Below are 22125 nucleotides of genomic sequence, written 5' to 3' on the forward strand. Positions count from 1 at the left end.
GAGTGGCCTGGCCCTGCCCACCTCCACTGTCCCCTCAAAGCCCCTCGGAAGTGCTTCGCTGATGTCCCATCATGAATAGCGGGGTGCAGCGATAGCTCTCTAGGCAGCTCAGGAAATGTCGCTGCCTCCCTGGAATCTGGAGGTTTGTGAGCTTCTCAAGCTCTTTCAAACTTTCAGCAAACTGGCAAGAACAAATAGCACAGCAGAGTGGCCTTTGGAAAGCTTGCTGTTGTGTCTAGCAGTGCCCCACCAGCAGGGACCCGGAGAGGGAAGACCATAGGGGAGGGGGGTGGACATGGGGGTGAGGAGGAAAGAGAGAGGCTGCCTCCTGGGTGACCAGTGTGGGAGGAGGTCATGGAAAGCAAGAGGGGGGCCAAGCGAACCGGGCTGGGGGCACCCTAAGTATGGCAGCATGGATGGTACATCACAAAGCCTTCCGAGAGACCAGGCCAAGCTTATCTAGTTCTCCCCGAGGCAGAGCTGAAGCAGAAAGAGCCGCTTGGGGTGAGTCCAAATCCCGACGCCACCATCGCTGCCTGCAAAACCTCGGAGCCCCCAGCCTCCGTGGAGCCCGTTTCCGCCCGCCCAGGGTGACTGCGTGCTGGTGTCCACATGGCCAGCTGTCTGCTCTCTGAGCGGAAGGCGCTCAGGTGTCCTCCGTGACTGGTGACCGAGCTCCCTGGCGCTTCACTGCCACAAGCACCTTAATTGCTATTTTGAAAAAACCCATTAGGATGACAAATGTGAAAAGACAACCATTGTTTCCCGCTTCTCAGAGCTGATAGTAGAAAAGTGTAAAGTTCCAGCGGCCAGGGCTGAGGATTTATGAGAGCAATGTGGTGGAGACAACGGAATCCGCCACCCCTACCTCACAGCAGGGCCTGGGTGTGACGCTACCCGCCCCCCTCTCGGAAGCCCTCCTGGTGCTTCTGACTAGGCCCCGCTGGCAGCCTCAGCCATCCTGTCCCAAGTAATGGGGAGCGGCAGGGAGATGGCAACCCACTCTCAGCTCTTGTGCATCCAACATCAAATGGGGCTGGTGGCAAAATCAAGCTCCGGAACGTCACCAGCCAGACAATGGTCTCAGACCAACACAAAGAAACCTAAATTCCTATGCTTGGGATCAAAATACCAACACCTCCAAACACACCACCAATTCCACTGCAGAGAATTTATCTTTACAATACACTGGCACGCAGTAAAATTATGTGCATTCAAAGGTATTCGTCGTAGGCGACTTGTCATAGCAAAGACTGAAAATAGCCCAGTGTCATTGGTGGGAGATGGGTAGGTAGCCTGCAGTCCGTCCACCCGACAGAGGGCTGAGCAGGGCAAAGGACCAGGAAGCTGCTCCACTGTCGTGGGCAGACTGCCCGGACACACCGAATAGGCCATCCCATGCTAACAAAGCTGGGAGAGATTTAATAAATACTTATTCACATTTGCCTGTGTCTGCATAAAGAAACGAATCCAAGTTGCTACCTCTAGGGGGTAAGAGGGAGAAAACAAGTGGAAGCAAGACTTCAGTGTATAATTTTTAAGTATCTTTTAAAAATTAATTATATGAATGGAATGAATATTAAAATAATTAAAATCCAGCAAAGCCTACACACTGAATGGAGAAGCCATGGCTTAGCAGCAGAAGCATATGCAAACGCCTGAGAAACTTCTAGTTAAACATGGCAGAGAACACACTCCCAAACCACTAAAATAACAGTACAGTTTGTTGTTGTTGCTGTTGTTTGTAAGTATGAACCCACAGGAGCACAAAGAAGGCAACCATGAAGAGAGAAAAAAAGGACAGTGCCATTTTAGAAGTTAGAAAAATGACTTAGCCACACTGAGGGCAGAATCCTGTTGCAGGTGCAAAGGGTACAGGACAGGGGAGGGAAGAAGAGGGGGCAGGAACCACACTGATGTGCAAAACTCCAGTGGACGCAGAGGCACCACCCCCTTGAAGCAGGGCTGGGGCTGGGGCTCTGGGCTGAAAACAGGAGGCAGCTGAAAGCTTGAGCAGCCAGGCCCTATCCTGCCCCTGCTCTAGCAGCCAGGTGCACACCCCCGCCCCTCTCCCACCCAGCACACAGCAGGAAGCTTACTCTCTGGAGAGGACGGCAGAGTTGGGCACAGTGGTGAGACTTACTGGGAAGAGGGGGATTGAGTACAAGCCTGAGGCCAAACACTATTCCTGAATTACGTTTTTTACTGTCTGTCTCCTTGGAGATGGGGGCTCCTGCTCCCTCTTATCTCTGTACCCTGCACCCTGCACCTAACACACAGCAGATTTCCAACAAATGCTTTTTGAGTAAATGATGGAACGAGAGAAGAATGGTTAAAGGACCCAGAGAAGACCCGGGGAACACAACAACTACCTTTGAATATTTCCGACTGCATCAGGAAAAGAAATTAAGGTTTATTCTCCATGGCCCCGAAAAGGAGAACCAACACCAACAAATGGAAGCCCCAGAGAAAGAACTGCAGCTCAACAGAAGACAGAACCTTCCATCCACAACAGGTAAGCAGGAAAGAGAGCTGATCGGGGGTCAGAGAACCTGGGCTGGAGTCCTATTTCCTCCACTGCAGGTCTAGGGGCTCAAGCAACCAACTTGACTTAAAACATCAAAAGACAGCCCAGCCGGTGTGGCTCAATGGTTGAGTGTCGACCCATGAACCAGGAGGTCACGGTTTGACTCCTGGTCAGGGCACATGCAGGGATTTCTGGGCTCGATTCCCAGTAGGGGGCGTGGAGGAGGCAGCTGATCAATGATTCTCTCTCGTCATTGATGTTTCTCTCTCTCTCCTTCTCCCTTCCTCTCTGAAATCAATCAAATATATATATATTTTAAAAAACATCTACAAGATCATATATATGTGGGCCTTTCTTTATCTACTCCTCAGGTACATCTAGACAGATAATGAATGTGAGACAGCACTTTCTAAATTTACAAAGTATGAGCCAAATGTTCCTAGATGCTCATGACCTCAATCATAAGAATCCTTCAAACAGGAATGGACAGCTTCAAAATGAGCCCCAGCCCTGCTCTCCGGGGTGTTTGTGGGGCTGAGCTGACTACATCGATCCTAGAGGTGATGCGAACAATAAAGGGAACTGCTGGGGCAGACTCACTGACGTTGACACTCCCTTCTGATCCTGAGACTGGGTTCCCTGGGTGGTTCGCACAGATCCTTGCCTGAGGCAAGTGCCCGAGCCTTGGAAGAGGAGATACAAGTCTAAGCCTCATAAGAAAACTCTGCGCTTGTTTTCAACTCTCTCTGGTGAGCACAAAAAATAAACAGGCAGAAATGGATGGCTAGGCCAAAGGGATTGCCACTTCCGCATACGCCACCTACTCAGCCCAGCGCTGCGGCATGAAATCTGCAGAGGGGCCTGAGAAACAAGCTGTCAGGAGCCCAGAGGGCCCAGCGGCCATTGCCAATGCCCTGGCACACTGGACACTGGGACTCCCTGCCCAGCCTCACACTATGCTCACCCACCAGCGACACTCGTCGGAGGGCAGGATCTGGGCTCTTCTCCCCGAGCTTCTGAAAGTCATCCAGAGAATTAGCCAGGCTGGACCCACCCTCATCCTCTCCACACTGGGCTGCCCTCGCGGTGAGCAATGGAGAGGCCCAGGGGAGAAGGGCAGGGAAGCAGAAGAGGTGGGTCACTGCTACCCACCAGGATTTGAGGGGAAATCTGGTAAAGACTTAAAATCCCGGTCCTCAGAGCTGGGTATATGTGTGTGCGTTGGAGGGGAGGAGAATCTAGAAGGAAACTCACCAAAATATCAGAACACATCTCATTATCTTTGGGAAGTGTGTGTGTGGGGAGGGGGGCTTTTTTTGTTGTTGTTTAACTATATTTTTAAGTTTTTCTAGAACAATATATCTCATTTCAATAGCCTTAAAATCTAATTTTAAAAGAGTTTTAAACAATTAAGCCAGTTGGCAGCACAGTGGCATTGCTAGTTCTTGCTGGGGTGTGAGGTGGGGCGGCTCACTGGGGTCTTTTCGGAGGTCGCCTCCTTGCCCACTGTGCCGGGGGAGTGGGCTGCGTGTGTCCCCGGACACAGTGAACAGGTGGCTGGACATCTCTGGAGGGGTTGCCAGGGAGACCCAGATGCTACCTGCCTGGAGTTATCCCACCAACCTGGAGACCCAGGGTGAACCGGAAGCTGCTAACAAGGTGGGTGAGGAGAGGGAGGCATCCACCCAGGACACAGACCTGGAGGCAGCCCTGGGGTTCGGGCTGGAGCCGAGATCCGTGAGAAGCTGGGCGGGCAGTGTGCAGACAGCAGGGGTGGGGACAGAGTGGCGGGCCCCAGGAGGAGATAATAACCCACCTCAGAAATGCCACGGATATGCTCCCTTGTCTATGGTTAGCAATTCTCAGTATGTTTTTTTAAAAAACCAAACCTATCCTTTCAAAAAGACATGAGTCTATTTTGAAACCAGAAAAGGTTAGAGAAGGGGAGGGAAGCAGACAGATTTTTATGCTCTGGTGACAAATGAGACTGTTATTTGCCGAAACCTCCCAAAGCAGAGCGATATGCCTGGCTGCAGGAGCGGGCACGGCTGTTATCGAGTGAGAAAGGAAGATGGGGGCAGCGAAGGCCCAAGTTGAGACAATGAACATGTGTAGTGGGCAGCTGCCTTCCTGGGCAGGGGCTGGAAATGAGGTGACAGATGGGGAGAGAGATAGGAAATGCTCCAAGAAATCAAAGACCCTGCATAAACACGATGCTATCGCTGTGTTTCATCTCCCGGGCCCCTGGGCACCGACAGAGGACTCAGAGTTTCGACTTTTAGAATCTAATCGTTTGTTTCTTGTGGGGTTTTTCTTTGGTACAACATTCATCCTCTTCTCCCTTTCTGAAAGTACTCGTTTTCCACCTCCACGTTTTGGTAACTATTCTTTAAGCCTGGGCCCCTTGGGTAATGATGTCAACACATATCCACCAGGCTGGCAACGGGGGAGGGGCGGACCAGAACTCCCGAAGTGGGAGCTGCTACAAGATGGTGGAGATGGTGGGAGCTGCGGCTGGGTGGGCCCTGGCCCTTGACCACTGTGCTCAGTAACCTCCTTCATACAAGGGTAACAGCCATAGCTTCCTTTCAGGGCTGTTCTCAGAAGAGAATCCACCTAAAGTGCTTAGAACAGTGTCAGCCACAAAGCGGAGCCCCCCAAATGTTAGCTGTGATTATGCAAAAATGACCACACAGCAGTTGTGACTGGTAAGTGCAAACGGATGCCCGGCCAAGCACGAAGCAAGCAGGTGAGCGCTCAGCTAGGCCGGCCTGGAGGCTTCCAGAAGAGGTGGCCCCACCCCAGCTCCCCATCCACACACAGTCAGGGTCCACCCATCATGCCAAAGTCAACGCTGAGCATGAGGGGCCTTCGGGTGAGGGGGTGCTTTGGGGTATTCAGGGCCTAATCACATTACTCAACGGGGCCCACACGGCTGCGAAGAAGCGGTGTCTGTGGGGAGGGCAGGGTGAACAGCCAAGCGCTCTGCACACCTACGGCATCAGAGCATTTCCAGTAGCTGCATAGCTCCTAATATGGTGCTATGTTTGAAATAAGAACGCAAACGACAATTCTATTTTCAGAGACACCTCCGGTGACAGGTCTCAAACCTGGCACCTGGCAAGAAACACGTCTATCCATGAGACCGATAGTATAAGGGAAAAAACTATCTGAAATGCGATCATCACAGCCAAAGTCACACCAAATCCTCCCAACGCCTGCATCCTAAACTCAGAGCCGCCCCACCCTCCCACGGAGATGCAACTCAGAAATAGCTGTGTGGGCAGCGTAACAGGTCCTTCCCTTTCCTCGCCCTCGTCCTCAAACCGCAGCCAGAGCCCTAGGACCAGGCACCACCCTGGGGCCTGGCAGAGGCCCCTCCCTCTGGGCACCAGCTCCCCCGCTGCTGCTCCCGACCCCCACCTGCAGGTAAATGCCCAACTTACTTCTTCAGCCACTCCACAATGTCCTCGGCGCTGGACCCGTAGTTTTCATACTGGAACAGAAACCGTCCTTTCCTGTAAAACGTGGAGAGACAATGTGGGCTCAACCGGGGATGCAAATGCCATCATGGAGGCGGCGGGCATCCGCAGGGAGGTAGGGGACTTACTCGAAGTAGCAGATGGTGGGGTAGCCCCGCACGTTGTACTCCTCCTTGATGTTTTCAAATTCCGAGGGGTAGATGTTCATCCCGGCCAGCACCTCGGGTGGAAGGGAGAACAACCTGTCCACCCTCTGCCCAGCAGACACCTCGCCTTGTCCAGGTGCCTCCTGTCCAGCTGTCCCGCCAAAAACGATGGGGACATAATGAATAGGACAAAGCCCCTGAACCTGAGGTGCAGCCTAGGGCAGCAGGGAGCAGGGCAAGCAGAGCCAGCTGGGAATGGCGGCCGAGAGCTCTGGGAGAGGCACCTGGGCCCCAGTGCTGCCCTTCGCACAGGTGTCTTTCACCTGCCCTGTAGGAAGAACACCCCAGAGCAGAAACGAGGCTCTGGGGTTTGAGGAAGAAACCTGGCCTTGCTACTAAGTTCAAACAGGTCCTGGAGGGGGACCACTGCCACCAAGGACAGATTAGGACTCTTCCTTGCCCGTGTCAACTAAGGTTGAACTCTACTCCCAAATGATGGGATCACCACGCAGCCATGTCCTCGGACACCTTCCTGGATACCTATGGCCTGTCCACCGTGGCTCCCTGTGCAACGTTATCGGACCTTGCAGCTCCGTGTGGTTCTCATGATGACCCGCCTGCCTAACTCTCCTCTCTCCAGACCCTGCTAGGCCTCCCCAACTCTCTCCTCCTGTCTGGGACCACCACCTACCGCCTGACCTGACCACCATCTCCGAAGTCTGAACATGCTCTGGGTGCAGGGGTCCACCTACCCAGCACCCCTGCATGGGGAAGAATTTTAGTGGCTGATATTGACGATAGGGCGGCTCTAAGAACAACCTGGAGCAGGGGCCCCTAAACATCTTTCCTGGAGCAGAAACCTCCTTCTCCAGGGCAGGATCAGGTGCCCAGAAAGAGGACTCTGGATCTGTTTGCATGAGAGAATGTAGATGGAGGAGCCAGACACAGGAAGCAGGTGGTGGAGAGGAGAGGGGAAAGGAAGTCCGCAAAAGCCAGCGGCAGTTACAGAAGAGCAAGAAGAAACCCAGGAAGAACCCTTCCCATGGGTAAGGACGCATGGGAAGAGAAAAAGGTAAGCAGCTGTTTCATTGGGCAATGAACTTCATTCAGGAGACGGCCTCAACGTTGGAGTCATCTGACTTTGGGCCAGTCACTGAGTGAAGTTCCCTGTCTGGAAGATGTGGGCGATCAGACTATCACAGGGCCCTTAAGAGAACTGAATGAGATGATCCATATCCGAGATTTTAGCACAAAATTTGTGCTCAATAATCAAATTCTTTATTTCCTGCCAAATCCTCCCAGTGTGGCAGCCACCTGTGCCTCTGACAACTCCATCCCTAGAGGCATCGAAACTCGTCTTTCTGACTGTTTTCAGTACCTCGCACAATGCCGGGCACACAATAAATGCTTGCTAAATCACTGGGGTTTTCCCGCCCAGCCCATTTTGGGATGCTGCAAAAATCATAGGAAAAACAAGCCTGAAACAGAACTTACACGAAGCCCTGGGACCCTCGAGAAGCCATGCTGCTCATTTCGCCAGACTGATTCAGCAGCCTTTTCCAGTAATAATTGTCTACTTTAAAGTTCTTTCCTTTTTATGTCTAATTGATCTCCCTAGTGTCGGTGCACATTCACCATAAGATTAATCTTCCACATCCTCCTCTTTCATTACATCACTCCCGTGCACAAAACCTTTTAATTCCATTGAGTACAGGCTAAAGTCTAACTTCACACTCAAAGACATACACTCCCCACCTCATTTCTGAGTTCATCTCTCTTACAAAACCCTTCAATGCACACCTGCTGGGGTCTAGACTTTTTCTTCTCCCAGGAATGAGACAGGTTGAGATTTCTGCACAGGGAAGAAGTTGGGCCGAGTGCTGTCTAAGGCACCTCGCAGACAAGCAGCGAACCACAGTGACGAGGAGGAGGCTCAGGCTCAGGAGGCTGGGTTTGAATCCCAATTCCCCACTTAGTAGATGCATTTCCTTGAATAAGTCACAGTTGTCTCTGTGCCTCAATTTCCTCACCTGCGGCCACCTCCTGTGGTTGCTGTGAAGATGAAATGAAATAGTACAAGGATCTACAACACTCAAAACACACTGTATGTTTGGTCTTTTCATTAGGACTGCTAAGAGGCTCTGCAATTCTGGTCTCATTTCCAGAACACACACCATGCCCCTATTTTGTGTCTTCCGATCCTTTGGCTTAAGGTGCCCACACCGGAGACTCATTCATCCTTAAGGCAAATCAAATCCCACCTTTCCTGGCAGATTTTCCAAACTACCTTAGCTTATAATGAACGCTAAATTCTCTGAATTTCTGTAGCACTTCTATACCACTTTGGGGACATTTCTTAGTAAAAAAGATACATATTTTTTTAAACAACTACGTACAAACCCTTTAGGAGTTTGTGAAGTTGAATGAGGCAAAACTGGTCTCAACCTAAGGAGAAGCTGGGGCCACAGCGCCTGGCACCACACGCTCTTGCCTGGGGCCGTTCTGTTGGCACCACACGCTCTTCCTCATGTTTAGCCCACATTGTGACAGGACATGTGAGCTAGAGCCAACAGGAGGGTCAGATTTCCGCAGCCAACAGGAGGGTCAGATTTCCGCAGACATTCCGGAAGATAAAAAGGAGGCAAAACAAAACAAGATTCGGCCCTAGAAACGGGGAACACATCAGTTTATGAACTGCAGGACACAGAAGGGCGTGATGAAGGCTGGATGAGTTTGCTGAGGTCCCTGGAAGACTTGTATGCCTAAGAAACCAGACTTTATTCAGGAGGTGCTGGAGAGCTACAGAGGGCTTCCCGGCTGCATTTTTTAAGTAGAGAGGTTGAGCGGCCCGGGAAAGTCATAGATCAGGGAGACAAGTCAGCGGTCTTTGTTTTGGCAACCACCCTGTGTGAGCGAACCAGGGCCTGGCCCAGAATGGGGGCAGGGAGAGGACGGAGGCCGTGAGGGGGAGATGTGTGATGACACCCTGGCACGTTGGCAGAGGAACCTGGGGTACTCAGGATAGTCGTGAAGAGAAGCGGCCAGTCTGCCAGGCGGGAAGATACAGAATTTTATTTTAGACATCCTGCATCTGGAACACAGGGAGAAAAATCCAGACCAAGATGTCAAGCAGGCAGGCTGGCACGTGGTACTAGGGTTTAGGGACTCAGGCTGCTTGGAGCTACATTATGTTGAAGCTGTGGAGGTAGATAAGCTCCCTGAGGGAGAGGCCATACTGAGACAAGGAAAGCGCAGCGCCAGGCCCTTGCTCCAGTGCGCTACTAAAAAAAGAGGGTGGAAAGCAGCACCATGGGAGCGCCCCCATCTAGTGCGTGAGAGGAACAGCAAGTACCGAGCAGTGGGGTGTCAATCATCTGTATCTGTGAAGTGTCTGTAGGTTACAGACCTGTCTCCACACTCCAGCCCGTTTGCTCTTCACCACACTCCAGTGAGGTGGGCAGGCTTACTGTTATCTCCCCATTTTACAGATGGGGAAATGGAGGCTCCAAGGTTCTTTGCCAAGATCTCCCTGATGGTTAGTGGGAGTCTGATTTGCACAAATCTGTCACCACGACCGACCCGTTTCACGGTGTTTGCACCCAGAGGGTCCATCGTGGCCAAGGTTAACAAGAGACAGTGTAGATGTTGATCTGGCAAGGCTGGGAAGAGAAGGCAGACGGGGACAGGCTCATTCTGATGGTGACTCTGATCAGGGAGCAGCATCCCCTGCTAACGAGGATGTCAATCAGCAGTAGCTGGGACAGACACCGATGATTCACCAGACGTCAGTGACAGCACAAAAGAGGCAGATCTCAGTCTGGAAAATGGCAAAGGCTGCGCATCCCTGACCTGGCCTGGCTTCCGTCTTAGTGATATCATCAGGTTGGATACCTCCCAAGACATCTGAAGAAGAGGCAGATTTATGGCCCTCGCCATAGACACGGCCACAAAGGGCTCAAAGATGACAAAGATGAAAAGGAGACAGAGGGCGTTAACCCAGCTGGAGTTCAGCAACAGCGAGGGAGCGAGCTTTTGATTCCTGGGGACTGCCAGCCCATCTCCGCCCTGTGTGTGAGGGCAGAAAGGAATCCACACCTCTAGTCACCCCGTGTCTGGGGAGCTGTGGCTGCACCAGGTGCTGGCGCCTCCAGATCCCTCCTACAGTGGGTGGTGTCCATGGTGACCAGAACCCTCCCCCTCTATGGAGCTGGGAAAGGGTGAGAACTTTTCAAAGGAAAGCAAAGATGTTTCCCTAAGAAACTAAGGGGAAAACAAAACAAAATAAACCTCAAAGAAGAAAATAGAGAAGCGAGGAAACGGATGAGTTCACATGACACAGATGACTTAGGTCGAGGTACCTGACACCTGGCCAAGCCTGGTACCCGGACAACCCCACTGGCTTTCCTGTAACGCTGTCTAGGGAAGTGGAAGGCTCGCATTTTCTATTTCTCAACCAGGGCCCAGGCAACCTGACAGAAGTAACCTCAGGGCTACCCTTGCAAAAGAGCCCAGTATGAACCCAGGGCCACGGGGGAAGGCCTTCGCCCCAGAAACGTCCTTCCCACTTTGTTTTTGTCCTTAATAACTGATGCTTTGAATTCCTTTAAAAAGGGGAACATTACTTTAACGTACATAAAGAGCTTAAAATAAAATGGACCCAGGAGTAGCAAACCACACACTCGTTCGTTCATTTATCAGCATTGGGCACCTGCTATGAACCTGGCTTATTTCAGTGAGAAACTCATGAGTGTCAACTGGTGAGCAAAGTGATTTAGAACAAAAGCAAAGATGGACAGACCTGGCCGTGGGTAGCAGGGACAAGCTCTGTGGGCGTGCGGGAGGGGCCGCTGGGTTTGACAGGTAGATGCAGCAATGGCTGAGAACCGCCCAGAAGGTGCCCGAGACTGGCACCAAGACCTGGCCTGCTTTGAAGGGGCTGGCCAGGTAGTTCGTGATCTGGTTGGGCCTGGAGCTGTTGACCTCCCACTGCACCGGAGTTTGGAAGTTGAGCGGAGCAGTTTTCTGTGTGTATGCGGGGGCAGATAAGGAGAATGCTGTGGGTAATTAAGTCTTTTCTCCAGGTGAAATAATCTTAAAATATGGTATCTGTGGAGGCCCCAAAATGTTAAGGGAAACGTTCCCAGAGTGATGTATGTGTGCCCCACGGCCAAACGTCTCCAGGCAAGTTGCTAAAAATTCACTAGTGAGAAACACGCAGGACCTTGGTATCCCCAGAATGAGGTCAAAAGAGAAAGCGCTGGCTCTTTGCAGCCCGACCTTGCAGCCGCCAGCAGAGCTGTCCCATACCCAGGTGCTGCCACTGAAACTTTTCAAATTGACTTGGAACTAATCGCCAACTTAATTTGACCCATAAAGATCACGATGCAGTTTTAAGACCCAGAACGCCCTTAGTGGGACTTTGGCTGACCCCACGGAGCTAGCTGTTGTTTTTTGTTGCCATCAAGAAACCTCTCCACCTGCCCCTCCCTCCCCCCAAACCCCAAACCTCTGTGGCTAAGGGTAAATGGAGAAATGGACAGACACAGGCACAGAAGAGACAAGCCTGGCAGGCAGGGAACACAGAGTCGGCCAGGACCACCAGTGACTGACCCTCAGCCCTGGGCGAAGTCTGACCGCCCAGCACCCCTCCTCTCTCACTGACCACCCTGGCTGTTTCCACTGCTCTGCAGGCCAGTTTCCTCAGTGGCTCCTCTTCCCCCTCAGGTCCCCTCTGAAACATCTTGTGTTCTGTCTGCTCTGCCCTGCACACCCTGCACACGTTCCTTCAAGACCTAGAGCTCCGGCTCCCACCTGGGCTGCCTCCTTTCCACCATTCTCCCACCTCACAGGGCCCCAGGAGCCCGGGCGGCCTGGGTAGGAGACGGCCTCGGGCACCTGCTTCTGCTTCCGCTGCCACTGGTGTCACTGTGCCCCTTTCTTTGCCACTGGGCTCCCCGTCATCAGGAGTCTTGGCCGCTTTGGAGCCCAGCCCCAGGAATGCTGGACCCCGATGATCTGCTGTTGGCCACCAGCCTCCCGGCAACACCCCTTGCTGTTTTCTTAGCTATTTCGTTACAGGCCTTTGACAGGTGCTAAACTCTCCTGGTCCCAGCAACTCCATGGCATCGGTTCTCAAGACTCCCCGAGGACAGGTGTCTGAACCACACGCCAGGGCAGCAGGGGCAGCAGCACAGGATAAGTCCCCCTCACGATTTCAAAACCTGCCCTCCCCCCGCCCCCGCTCCATGGCATCTCCCCAGGGGGGAAGCAGCCAGCCCCGCCTGGCCCATTCGCCTCACTTACAACGTGGCCTCGCAGCTGGGTGGCAGCCTTCTGGAAATGCGGCATTATCCTCTTGCACATGCTGCACCCTGGTCACCGGGGGGAGAAAAACCAGACTTGGTTACTATGGGCGCTGGGCCCTGCGCTCCGCCCTCCCTCCCCTCAGGACCACCTCTACCCACAAACATGTACCCAGCCTCCAGGAACACATAGGAACTGGAGGCAGAGGCGCTGGCCCCCAAAGAGCTTACATTCATGAAACAGGACAGAGCCCGGCAGTGACAATACACGTGGGAGGGACGAAGCAAACATGACACAGCTGGAGGAGGGCAAGGCACTGAATCACTGGGAGCCGACAGGGAGCTCAAGAGGAATTCAGGGAACCAGAACCGGTGCCAGGAGAGCACCCGCTTCATGCACAGCGGAGAGCCTCCCCTCCCCACCCAGCCAGGGGCTGCAGAGGAGCCTGGATCAAATATCATTAGAAAAATGCGCAACCACGGACACAATGACATTTGGGACTTCTGTGCCTCTTCTCCTTCATTAACAAGGATAATTGCTCAGTGACTGGAGGCAGGCCTGCCACGAGAAAGCTGGCTGTTGGCCCCACGGGGGGAGCGCCAGGCCAGGATGACACGCCTTGGGTCCCCGTCTGCCCTCCACTTGCTGGATGGCCCTGGACAGGTCACTCGGGGCTGCTGTCCTTCTGGCAAATGAGAAGGTTGGGCCGGACAGTTCTGACATTGGAGGATTCTGTGATGTTCTTGGCTCAGCCCTCTCTGGGGTTCTGTGGTCGGCCAGTCACAACCCTCTCCTGGGGTGGTGAAGCCCCTGAGGCTTGGGGAGCTCAGGGCCAAGACAGCCAGGCCCCAAACATCCACTACTACTTCAGAGTGACCTTGATTTAAAGCCCCCTCCTCCCTCCAACCAGAGCGGGCCACATCTCAGTGCGGGTCCTGCAGAACACCAGCACCGTTTCCTCGGATGTGGACGTGCTGACACGCAAGGCTGTCTGACAGCACTTGGCTGCAAAGCAGGCTTTGAGATGCATCTGAAGGCTGCAGACACCATCTGAAGGCTGCAGACACCAAAGCTGCCCGGAACCCCACGTCAGGCTGGATCTCATCTCAGCATGGCACGGAGCAGACAGGGCTGACAAGTTTAATCCGTGTTGAGCGAACGACTTGGCAGGTGTGGACAGAGAGATAGAGACACTGGGGAACTGTCGGCAGGTCAAACTCCCCAGGACCACCCTAACCTCCCAATACCAAGTCTACTGGACAAGGTGCGATGCACGATGCTTTGACACAAAACTCGAAAAATGCCCATGGCCCCCTCCCTGACATTCCTGCCTGGCAGACAGATGAACCCCCTCACCCCCAGCATATTAGGCCTGGGCTTCAGTTCATGCCATCAGTTCAGGCTCAGACTCAGGGAGACTAGGAGAGCAGAAGCTGTGGCGAGGTCAGGACGCAGGGTGACCCCAGGCATCTGCCCTCAGAAGACAAGATGTGCTCTCCCCTGCCCGGCCAGCGTGGCTCAGTGGTTGAGCATCGACCTGTGAACCAGGAGGTCACGGTTTGATTCCTGGTCAGGGCACTTGCCCGGGTTGCAGCTGATCAATGATTCTCTCTCATTGGTCTTTCTCTCTCTCTCTCTCTCTCTCTCTCTCTCTCTCTCAATGATTCTCTCTCATTGGTCTTTCTCTCTCTCTCTCTCTCTCTCTCTCTCTCTCTCTCTCTCTCCCTTTCCTTTCCTCTCTGAGATTAATAAAAATAAACAAACACAAAAGATGTGCCCTCCCCAGGAGCTGCCACCATAGCACAATCCCCACAGCGTCATGAAGGAAGCGATATGACACTTGTCAGGGGGCATAGCAGCTCCCACTGTGGGATTCTGAGGGCAGGACGAAGGCCCACTTCACTGGACACCGTCCTCCACCAGGTGGATGCCACCCAGTGGGAACGACGCGAGGCTGCACGGCAGAGGAAGGAGCCCGGCTCTGGGGAGCATCTCCCCTTGACTGTTCCTGCCTATATGGCCCTGGGCTACTGACGTAAGAGGCCTGAGCCTCCGTTCCCTTCCTGTGTAGTAGAAACAGCACCTGCCCTGCAGGCTGAGGGACAGAGCCAGGTATTCAGCAGAGGAGGCTCAGTCAGCACCAGGCCTGAGGGCTTGCCTTCTGGCCCACGAGGAAAACACTTCCACAGGGAACGGAGGAGGTCATTTCACAATCCAGGGGAGAAAACAGGAGGCACACTTGCACCCCTTTGCCCACTTTTACTCAGTGACTTGATGAGATGGGAGGACTCTGACACCCACTGTACTACACTCATCAGTCAGGAGCCTAATTTATTACCTGTCCCCACAGGTGCGGCCTCTCTCTCCCAGCTCTTCCTGCTGCAGCCTGCAGCAACATTACCACTCAAACCCTCAATGAGTGGTGAGTCGGCCAACTGTCCCCATGGGTGGAGGCCAGCAGGGGGAAGAAGTTTTGGGGGAAGAGGTCATGCCAGTTACCAAAAAGAGAGCCGGTACCTATCTGAGTTTATCTTCCCACTGATCCAGTGGGAGGCAGGGGAAGAGATAAGACTCATTAGCCCTCTCAAACCCTAAAGGTTAGAGCAGTCAGCCTATTATTTTCTCGTTAATGCAGTCAACAAACATTCACTAAATAAACCGTAGGTCCTGGGGATCCAGATTCCTTGTCACAACTAAAGGCTCACACAGCCTCTGAGTTCCTTCACCCCAAACATGATCAAAGGGTTGGAGCCCTGAAAGGCTCCCCAGTTAGAGAATCGGTGTGTGTCCCAGGCATAAGCTCATTTATGAGGCCATGGAAGACCTGAGTGCCAGCGTAGAATAAAAGCACAACTGTGTTTCATTAAAACCAACAGCGAAAGAATCCTGGGGTTCCTCGCCTAGGACCCAGGAGGCCATCTAACCCAACCCCCCCACCACAAATCTGAACTTCACAGCTATGCGTTTCTTCCCTCCCTCCCCCACTAACTGCCATGACACCTACAAGTAACCTAACTTCTCCCACCCAGCTTCCCATTTTGTGACGATAATGCCCACGCTGGCATCGCTGCCCACCGTGATGAGGAGGATGGGCACACTGCCAGACAGCCTGGGAGTGGCTGAGAGGGATGACACATTCAAGTGCCAACTGCGAGGAACCCACTCTTGGTTAGGGATGAACAGGTGTCATTATACTGATCCTGTGGTTATACCAGGATCCTGCTTGTGACGCGTGCTATCTACTGACATACACTGTTTTAGTCTCACTTAACCAATGTGTTGAGTCCTGAGAGTTCGGACATGAGCCAAAGGAGGGGGTTCATGTCTTCAAGGGGCTGTGTAGGCAGGACAATCCTTAAGCAATTCACAGGTAGGCAGTTAAAAAGACCCCTCCAAGGAGAAACAAAAGGGGGTGAAACCAACCACTGAGTGTTATAAAGAAAATGACCTGGGGTTAAAGTACGGAGCACTCTAGGCAGAGCCAGGTCTCCTAGGAAAAGAGGCACAGGCAGGCACACCCCTGGGGCCAGCGAGGTGTCTGTGGGGAGGGCAGGTGGGGCCACACAGTGACCAACATGAGCTGAGAGAGGCTGTTGTCATGGTGAACAGCCCCACGTCAGGCAGGACCACCAGAGCCCCACAGAAGAGCATCAGCTGGGGAGGCATGGTCACCAGGGTGGGAGTGGGAGGGGCCTTTGCTCAAAGAACTTCTCAGGAAGAGGGACTTTCAAGAGTCAACAGAACCCCAGTGCCACAGCCCATGATACCCAGCTGAGCCACAGAATCCCAGGCACACCCACCTCCCACTACCCACAGCCCCTCCTTCTCCAGCTGTCAGGCATCTGGCTGTCATGAGGGGCATGTGATGGTCACTGAGTCCCAGCTGTAGGGGCCTCCCACAGGCTCTGGTCCATTGTTTCCTAATCGGTGGGTCAGGACCCACTAGACTACAGGGGTGGCCCAGACGGGAGATATCTGAAGCTTTGGGGGACATACTGTCACTACTCAACTCTGCTTGGAAGCAGCCACAGACAAAGTGTAAACAAACGGACGTGGCTGTGTTCCAACAAAAATTAATTTACAAAAAAAGGCAGCCAGCCTAGGGGCCAGAGTTTGTCGACCCTTTATTAGAGGGTTATGAAGTAGTTGGAAGAACCAATGACTTCTTTTAAATAAAACAGAATAAAAAAGAAAATATCAGTGGGTACTACCTCTGGTAGAGTATGTAGTAAAGGTTAGTATGATTCTGTGAAACTTTTGTTTCAGCTTGTTTATATATAATTTAAGTATACTTATAGTACTGAGTTTCAATGAAAAAATTTTAATGCTGTGAAATACGTCAAAAAGTTTGAAGGCCACTGCTCTGATCCAACCCCTTCTTTTCCAAAAACAGAAGCCGAGGAACAGGGAGGTGAAGGACTTGACCAAGTCCCCCAGCTCACTGGCAGTACACCTGGGGTTAGGACCCAGGTCTTCTGGTTGTCATCTTAGTGATCCTTTGCTATTCCCGATGGCCTCTTGCCGTATCCAGAGACCGAACCACTTGCTCCCTGGTCCTGACTCCCCTCCCCTCCCAGGTGGCACCAGCAGAGGTGTGCAGGAGTTAGAGCTGGAGGAGCTCGAGCTGGAGGAGCAGCTGCCAGGAGCCAGCAGGGCTCCGGGTGGCGAGCAGCGGCAGCACCTTGGAGAGCGCACCGAGACTCTGGCGAGGTCTCACCAGGCACAGAGCTGGCAGGGAAGGGGCTTCAGGCCCCCGGGAGGCAGAGGGGCAGGGGCAGGAACCTGAGAGGAGACCTGAGTTGTGGCTGGGTGGACCTTGGGGTGCAGAGGGCAGAAGAATGCCGATTCCAGCAAGAGAAAAACTGACGTAGAAGCAGGAGGGAGAAAAGCCAGATGAAATGGTCAAGATGAAGGACAAGAGGCACAGATGGTGAGATGGGATGAGCAGCATGACTTGGGTTCTAAGTGAGAAACCGGGGGCCTGTTCCCAGTCTCCCCGCCCCACAACCCCCAGCTGCCCCGCCAAGAATCCTGGCCCAAAGGAGAACAGTCACTCACACGGGGCATAAAACATCATCAGCAGCGGCTTCTCTTCCTTCTTCAGGAGCCGTCTGAAGTCCTGAGGCACAAGCAGAGAACACCACAGGTCACACACTCCACAGTAACAGAGGCCCATCCCCCAGGACCACAGTGCTGGGCGGGGCAGGCGAGCACTGCAGAAATCCCACTGTCAGATTTGGGGGTTGGCGGTAAGAGTCATGGCCGAAAGAACCCCAGAAACCATCTCTTCTGCACCATGCTTGCATATTACAGATGGGGAAACTGAGGCCCCGAGCAGACCAATGGCTTTCCCATGGCCACCTCCTGGGATGAAGGAGTCGGGACCAGGCTACCAGCTTTACTTTCAGCTCCACCTGAACAATTAAACGTCTACAGGGAGCTTTTCATGCCGCATGAGGCTGTCGACCAGGCTGCCCCTTCTCACATCGTCTATGAGCGGTTGTGCTGTGATGGGTGGTTGTTTTCACGTAGGCCTGACATGTCAGACAGGGATCTGGAACATGGGGTTAACCCACACCTGCTAATCTATTCCCCCGGCCCCAGCCCGGCCCCCATTACCCATGTCCCCAGAGCCCGCTGTGAGCATAGGACAAGACATGCCCTCCACCCCCAGGAAGTTACAAGCTACACTGACCATGGGTATTTGTAAAACCCGTAGAGAACAGTGCCCGGCCCATTGTTAGGCAATATAAAATCCTTGGTTGAATAAATACAATCAATGTAAAAAGACAAAGGCCACAACAGTGCTAATGGAGAGCCTTCTGCGAGAGCAGGGCAGGAGACCTTTCTTCCCACGAGAGCCAACCGTGTTCAGGAAAAGGCAAATCTATTAAGGACGGCAAAGAAGCGCCACGACAGAGCACATTTTGATTAAGATAAGCTCCTCTAACCAGTTTCCATAGAAGAAAATGAGAGGTTTTTCTCTTCTGAACAATAAGGAAAATAAGAGGAAATTTCAAAATGCTGCTTTCTGGCAGCAACAAGACGTTAGGTAAATAGATGGTGGTACTACCACCACACAATGGAATATTGCTGCATCACTGCAAACTATGAAGAGGGGTATTTAATGTCACAATAAGATGTGCATGTTACATTAAGTGGGGTGGGGGAGCAAGTTACAAAACAGCATATAACAGCCAATGAAACTTTTGTTAATATTTATGTACCGCATTATGTTGAAAGCCTAGAAGGCTACAGGAAATACCAGCAGTGGTATCTCTAAGGGAAGGGATGGAGTGATTTTTTCTTTCTTTTACCCTTAAGCTATATTTTCTAAAATTTCAACCATGAATACACATTACTTACAATTTTTTCAGCTAGATAGAGAAGATTACAAATATTTTATGGGAATTTAAAACATTTTATAATAAATTCTGAAAAATGTTTACTCTTGTTTATATAACTAGAGAGCGAAGGCACTCATTTTTTAAATTTTTATTAAATTTATTCAGATGACATTTGTTAATAAGATAAGTTTCGCTGTAACCGGTTTGGCTCAGTGGATAGAGCGTCGGCCTGCGGACTGAAGGGTCCCGGGTTCGATTCCGGTCAAGGGCATGTACCTTGGTTGAGGGCACATCCCCAGTAGGAGGTGTGCAGGAGGCAGCTGATCGATGTTACTCTCTCATCGATGTTTCTAACTCTCTCTCTCCCTCCCTTCCTCTCTGTAAAAAATCAATAAACTATATTTTTTAAAAAAAGAAAAGGCAGAGCTATTCCTTAAAAAAAAAAAAAGATAAGTTTCAAGTGTACAATTCTAGAATACGTCATCTGTATGTTGCATAGTGTGTTCACCACCTAAAGTCAAGTCTCCTTCCATTACCATACATTGGGCCCCCTTTACTTTTTAAAAAAATATATTTTTATTAATTTCAGAGAGGAAGGGAGGAGAAAGAGATAGAAACATCAATGATGAGAGAGAATCATTGATCAGCTACCTCCTGCATGCCCCCTATTGGAGATCGAGCCCGCAACCCGGGCATGTGCCCTTGACCGGAATCGAACCCGGAACCCTGCAGTCAGTAGGCCGACACTCTATCCACTAAGCCAAACTGGCTAGGGCTACTTTTTTATTTTTTAATTGATTTTTAGAGAGAGAGGAATGGAGAAGGAGAGAGAGAGAGAAACATCAATGTGAGAGTAAAGCATCCACTGACTGTCTCTTACACCCCCCGACTGGGGATAGAGCCCACAACCTGGGCATGAGCCCTAACAGGGAATCAAACCAGCAACCTTTTGTTGCACAAGAAGACATGTAACCAACTGAGCCATACCGGTCAGGGCTGGCCCCCTTTACTCTTTGCTACCTCCCCCCACTCCCCTTTTCCCTGATAAGCACCATACTGTTGTCTGTATCTATGAGTTTTTCCTTTGTTTGTTGCTTTCTGTTTTATATACATGAGTGACATCATATGGTTCTTGTTTTCCCATCTGACTTATTTCACTGAGCATGATATTCTCAACATTCATCAATGTTGTCAAAAATGGCAGTATTTCATCTTTCCTTATGGCCGAGTAGTATTCCATTGTATATACATATACACCACATATTCTTTATTCATTCATCTAGCAAAGGACACTTAGTTTGTTTCCATGTCTGGCCAAAAGGCACTCATTTTAAGACAGAATTTGTAACCCAATCTTTGACCCTGACTTGGGATGGAGGATGCAAACACTTTGAAAATGATCTGGAATCCCTACAGATAAAACCTGGTAAAAGGTCTGAGAAGAAACGTTTTTCTGAGCCTGTCACAATTTGGTTTCATTTCCTGAGTAATAACAGATATTACTTTACATTCAAAGATGCTTAGTTACCTTCAGTAAGGATGGATTACAAATATGAATCGGCAATTCAACTTGCATTTGGAACTTTTAGTCATTTCATATGGGGATTTGATTAGCGAAAAAGCAGCTGTATCTATATTTCTACATGAGAGAAATGGCAGAAAGTATAACAAGAGGACTGCCTACAGACGTGAAAAAATATTTGCTTAATATTTCTAGTCACAGAAGAGCAATCTTAGGAGCCTGAGGACATGCACATCTTGGGGAGGGAGGCACCAGGCTATCACTGGCCAAGGGCTAAAACTGCATATTATCACAAGATCTACCCAGGAGCAACATCTTTTTGAGCTGTTTGTTGTTGCATAGCTATAGGCACAGGTGCCACCAACTCCTGGCACTTGACATGCTTCTTAAAAAGGAAAGAGAGTCAAGGCTGTATGGAGATGATAAATCAGTACCTCCAACCCCCCTAATCCTGGCCAAACCCAGAAATTGAAGCTTAAAGAGGGTAAACAATTTGTTCAAAGTTACACCATGCCTCAGAATATTAGAGACCTGACCCAAGCCTCTGGAAATATAACCCAAACCTTGCAGATGATTCTTTAAAAACAACAACAAACTCAAACCCACTTTTTTAAAAAGCAAAAAACACAAAGTCGATTCCAGCAGCAACCAGATTACATAACAAGGAGAGGACATTTAAATAGATATTCCTATAAGGAAACTCTAAACATGTTAAAATACATTAAGAAAGAGTCCATGGAGGAAGCTCCCAGGCAGCCTGTGAGGCTGGGGAGGAGCATCGGAGAGGAGGGTCCTGGCCCAGCTCCCCTGGGGGAAAGCACAGCTGGTCAAGAACACTCCCGCTTCTCAGCTGCTTGGTCACCTGTTCCTGGGAGGCCATGGTTCAGGGGACGCTTCCAGCGACCATCAGAACTGATGGGGAATATGTTACCTTTTCACTGTCAATGTGAACCACATCTTTGGCTCCAGGATCTTCCTCCCACAGCGGGGGCCCTTTCGGATCCTTCAGAAAGGCCACTATGGACTGAGGAAAAGAAGACAGAAGGCAAAACTCAATTTAGCCAGGAAGAGGGAGGTGGGGGAGACGGGAATCTGCCTGTTTCCCTGCCTGGAGACCCCGGTGCCTGGAAGGGAACTGCATGCGGCCTATGGGCATACACTTGGGAGTGTGTCATTCTGTCGCCCACTGACGTCACTGTGAAGGCCCTAAAAATGCACCCCCTCCACCAGGCCATTTTTCAGCCACATGACACTTTACTCTGGTCAGTTGATCCATATCTACTGTCCTTCTCCATGGAACCAAACAAGGAAATTTGAGACAATCAGTTGGCTTATTCAAACCAGAGATACATTCTGCTAAATCCCACCTCCTCCAGGAAATCTCCCTGATGGGTTTGAATAAAGGTCTCCAGCCCTGCCCAGAGCAGATACTTGCACTTTCATGCAGCCACTAAAAGCATTCACCACGTAAGTAGGTAATCACACCTACTCGTAACCTGCCTGGTATTTCATGATCTCAACTGGGTGAGAGAGCGTTAACCCTGACCCTCCTCTGTGGAGCTTGGGATGGGAAGCCCCAGAGCAGGGGGCCCATCTCTGTGGCCTGGTTGCTGTACTTCTCTCCTTGGACTCCTGTCTAGACGGACCAGGATTGAAGACCGGACAAAGAGCTTCAGGTACAGGGCTGAAGTAGCCTCTGTCACATGGACAACCAACTCCGGTCTCTGCTTCCTTTGGGAAGGACACCATGGGGCGGGGGCCAGGGGGCAGGTCCCTCCACCCCCCTCCGACCTGCCAC

At 51.4% G+C, this 22125-nt stretch overlaps 1 protein-coding gene across 1 annotated transcript in view; it reads right to left on the bottom strand.

Moving 5' to 3' along the window:
• PDIA5 (protein disulfide isomerase family A member 5) overlaps positions 1-22125 on the bottom strand; it is a 62587-nt gene that overhangs the window by 24147 nt on the left and 16315 nt on the right. The window contains exons 5-9 of the mRNA XM_023757350.1: positions 21259-21351; positions 17517-17577; positions 12459-12526; positions 6138-6229; positions 5974-6045 (exon numbers count right to left, since the gene is read on the bottom strand). Coding sequence (XP_023613118.1) covers positions 5974-6045; positions 6138-6229; positions 12459-12526; positions 17517-17577; positions 21259-21351 — 386 coding nt within the window. The remainder of the gene's footprint in view (positions 1-5973; positions 6046-6137; positions 6230-12458; positions 12527-17516; positions 17578-21258; positions 21352-22125) is intronic.

Source organism: Myotis lucifugus, unplaced genomic scaffold (genome assembly GCF_000147115.1).
Source record: "Myotis lucifugus unplaced genomic scaffold, Myoluc2.0 scaffold_105, whole genome shotgun sequence".
Classification (NCBI taxonomy): Eukaryota; Metazoa; Chordata; class Mammalia; order Chiroptera; family Vespertilionidae; genus Myotis; species Myotis lucifugus.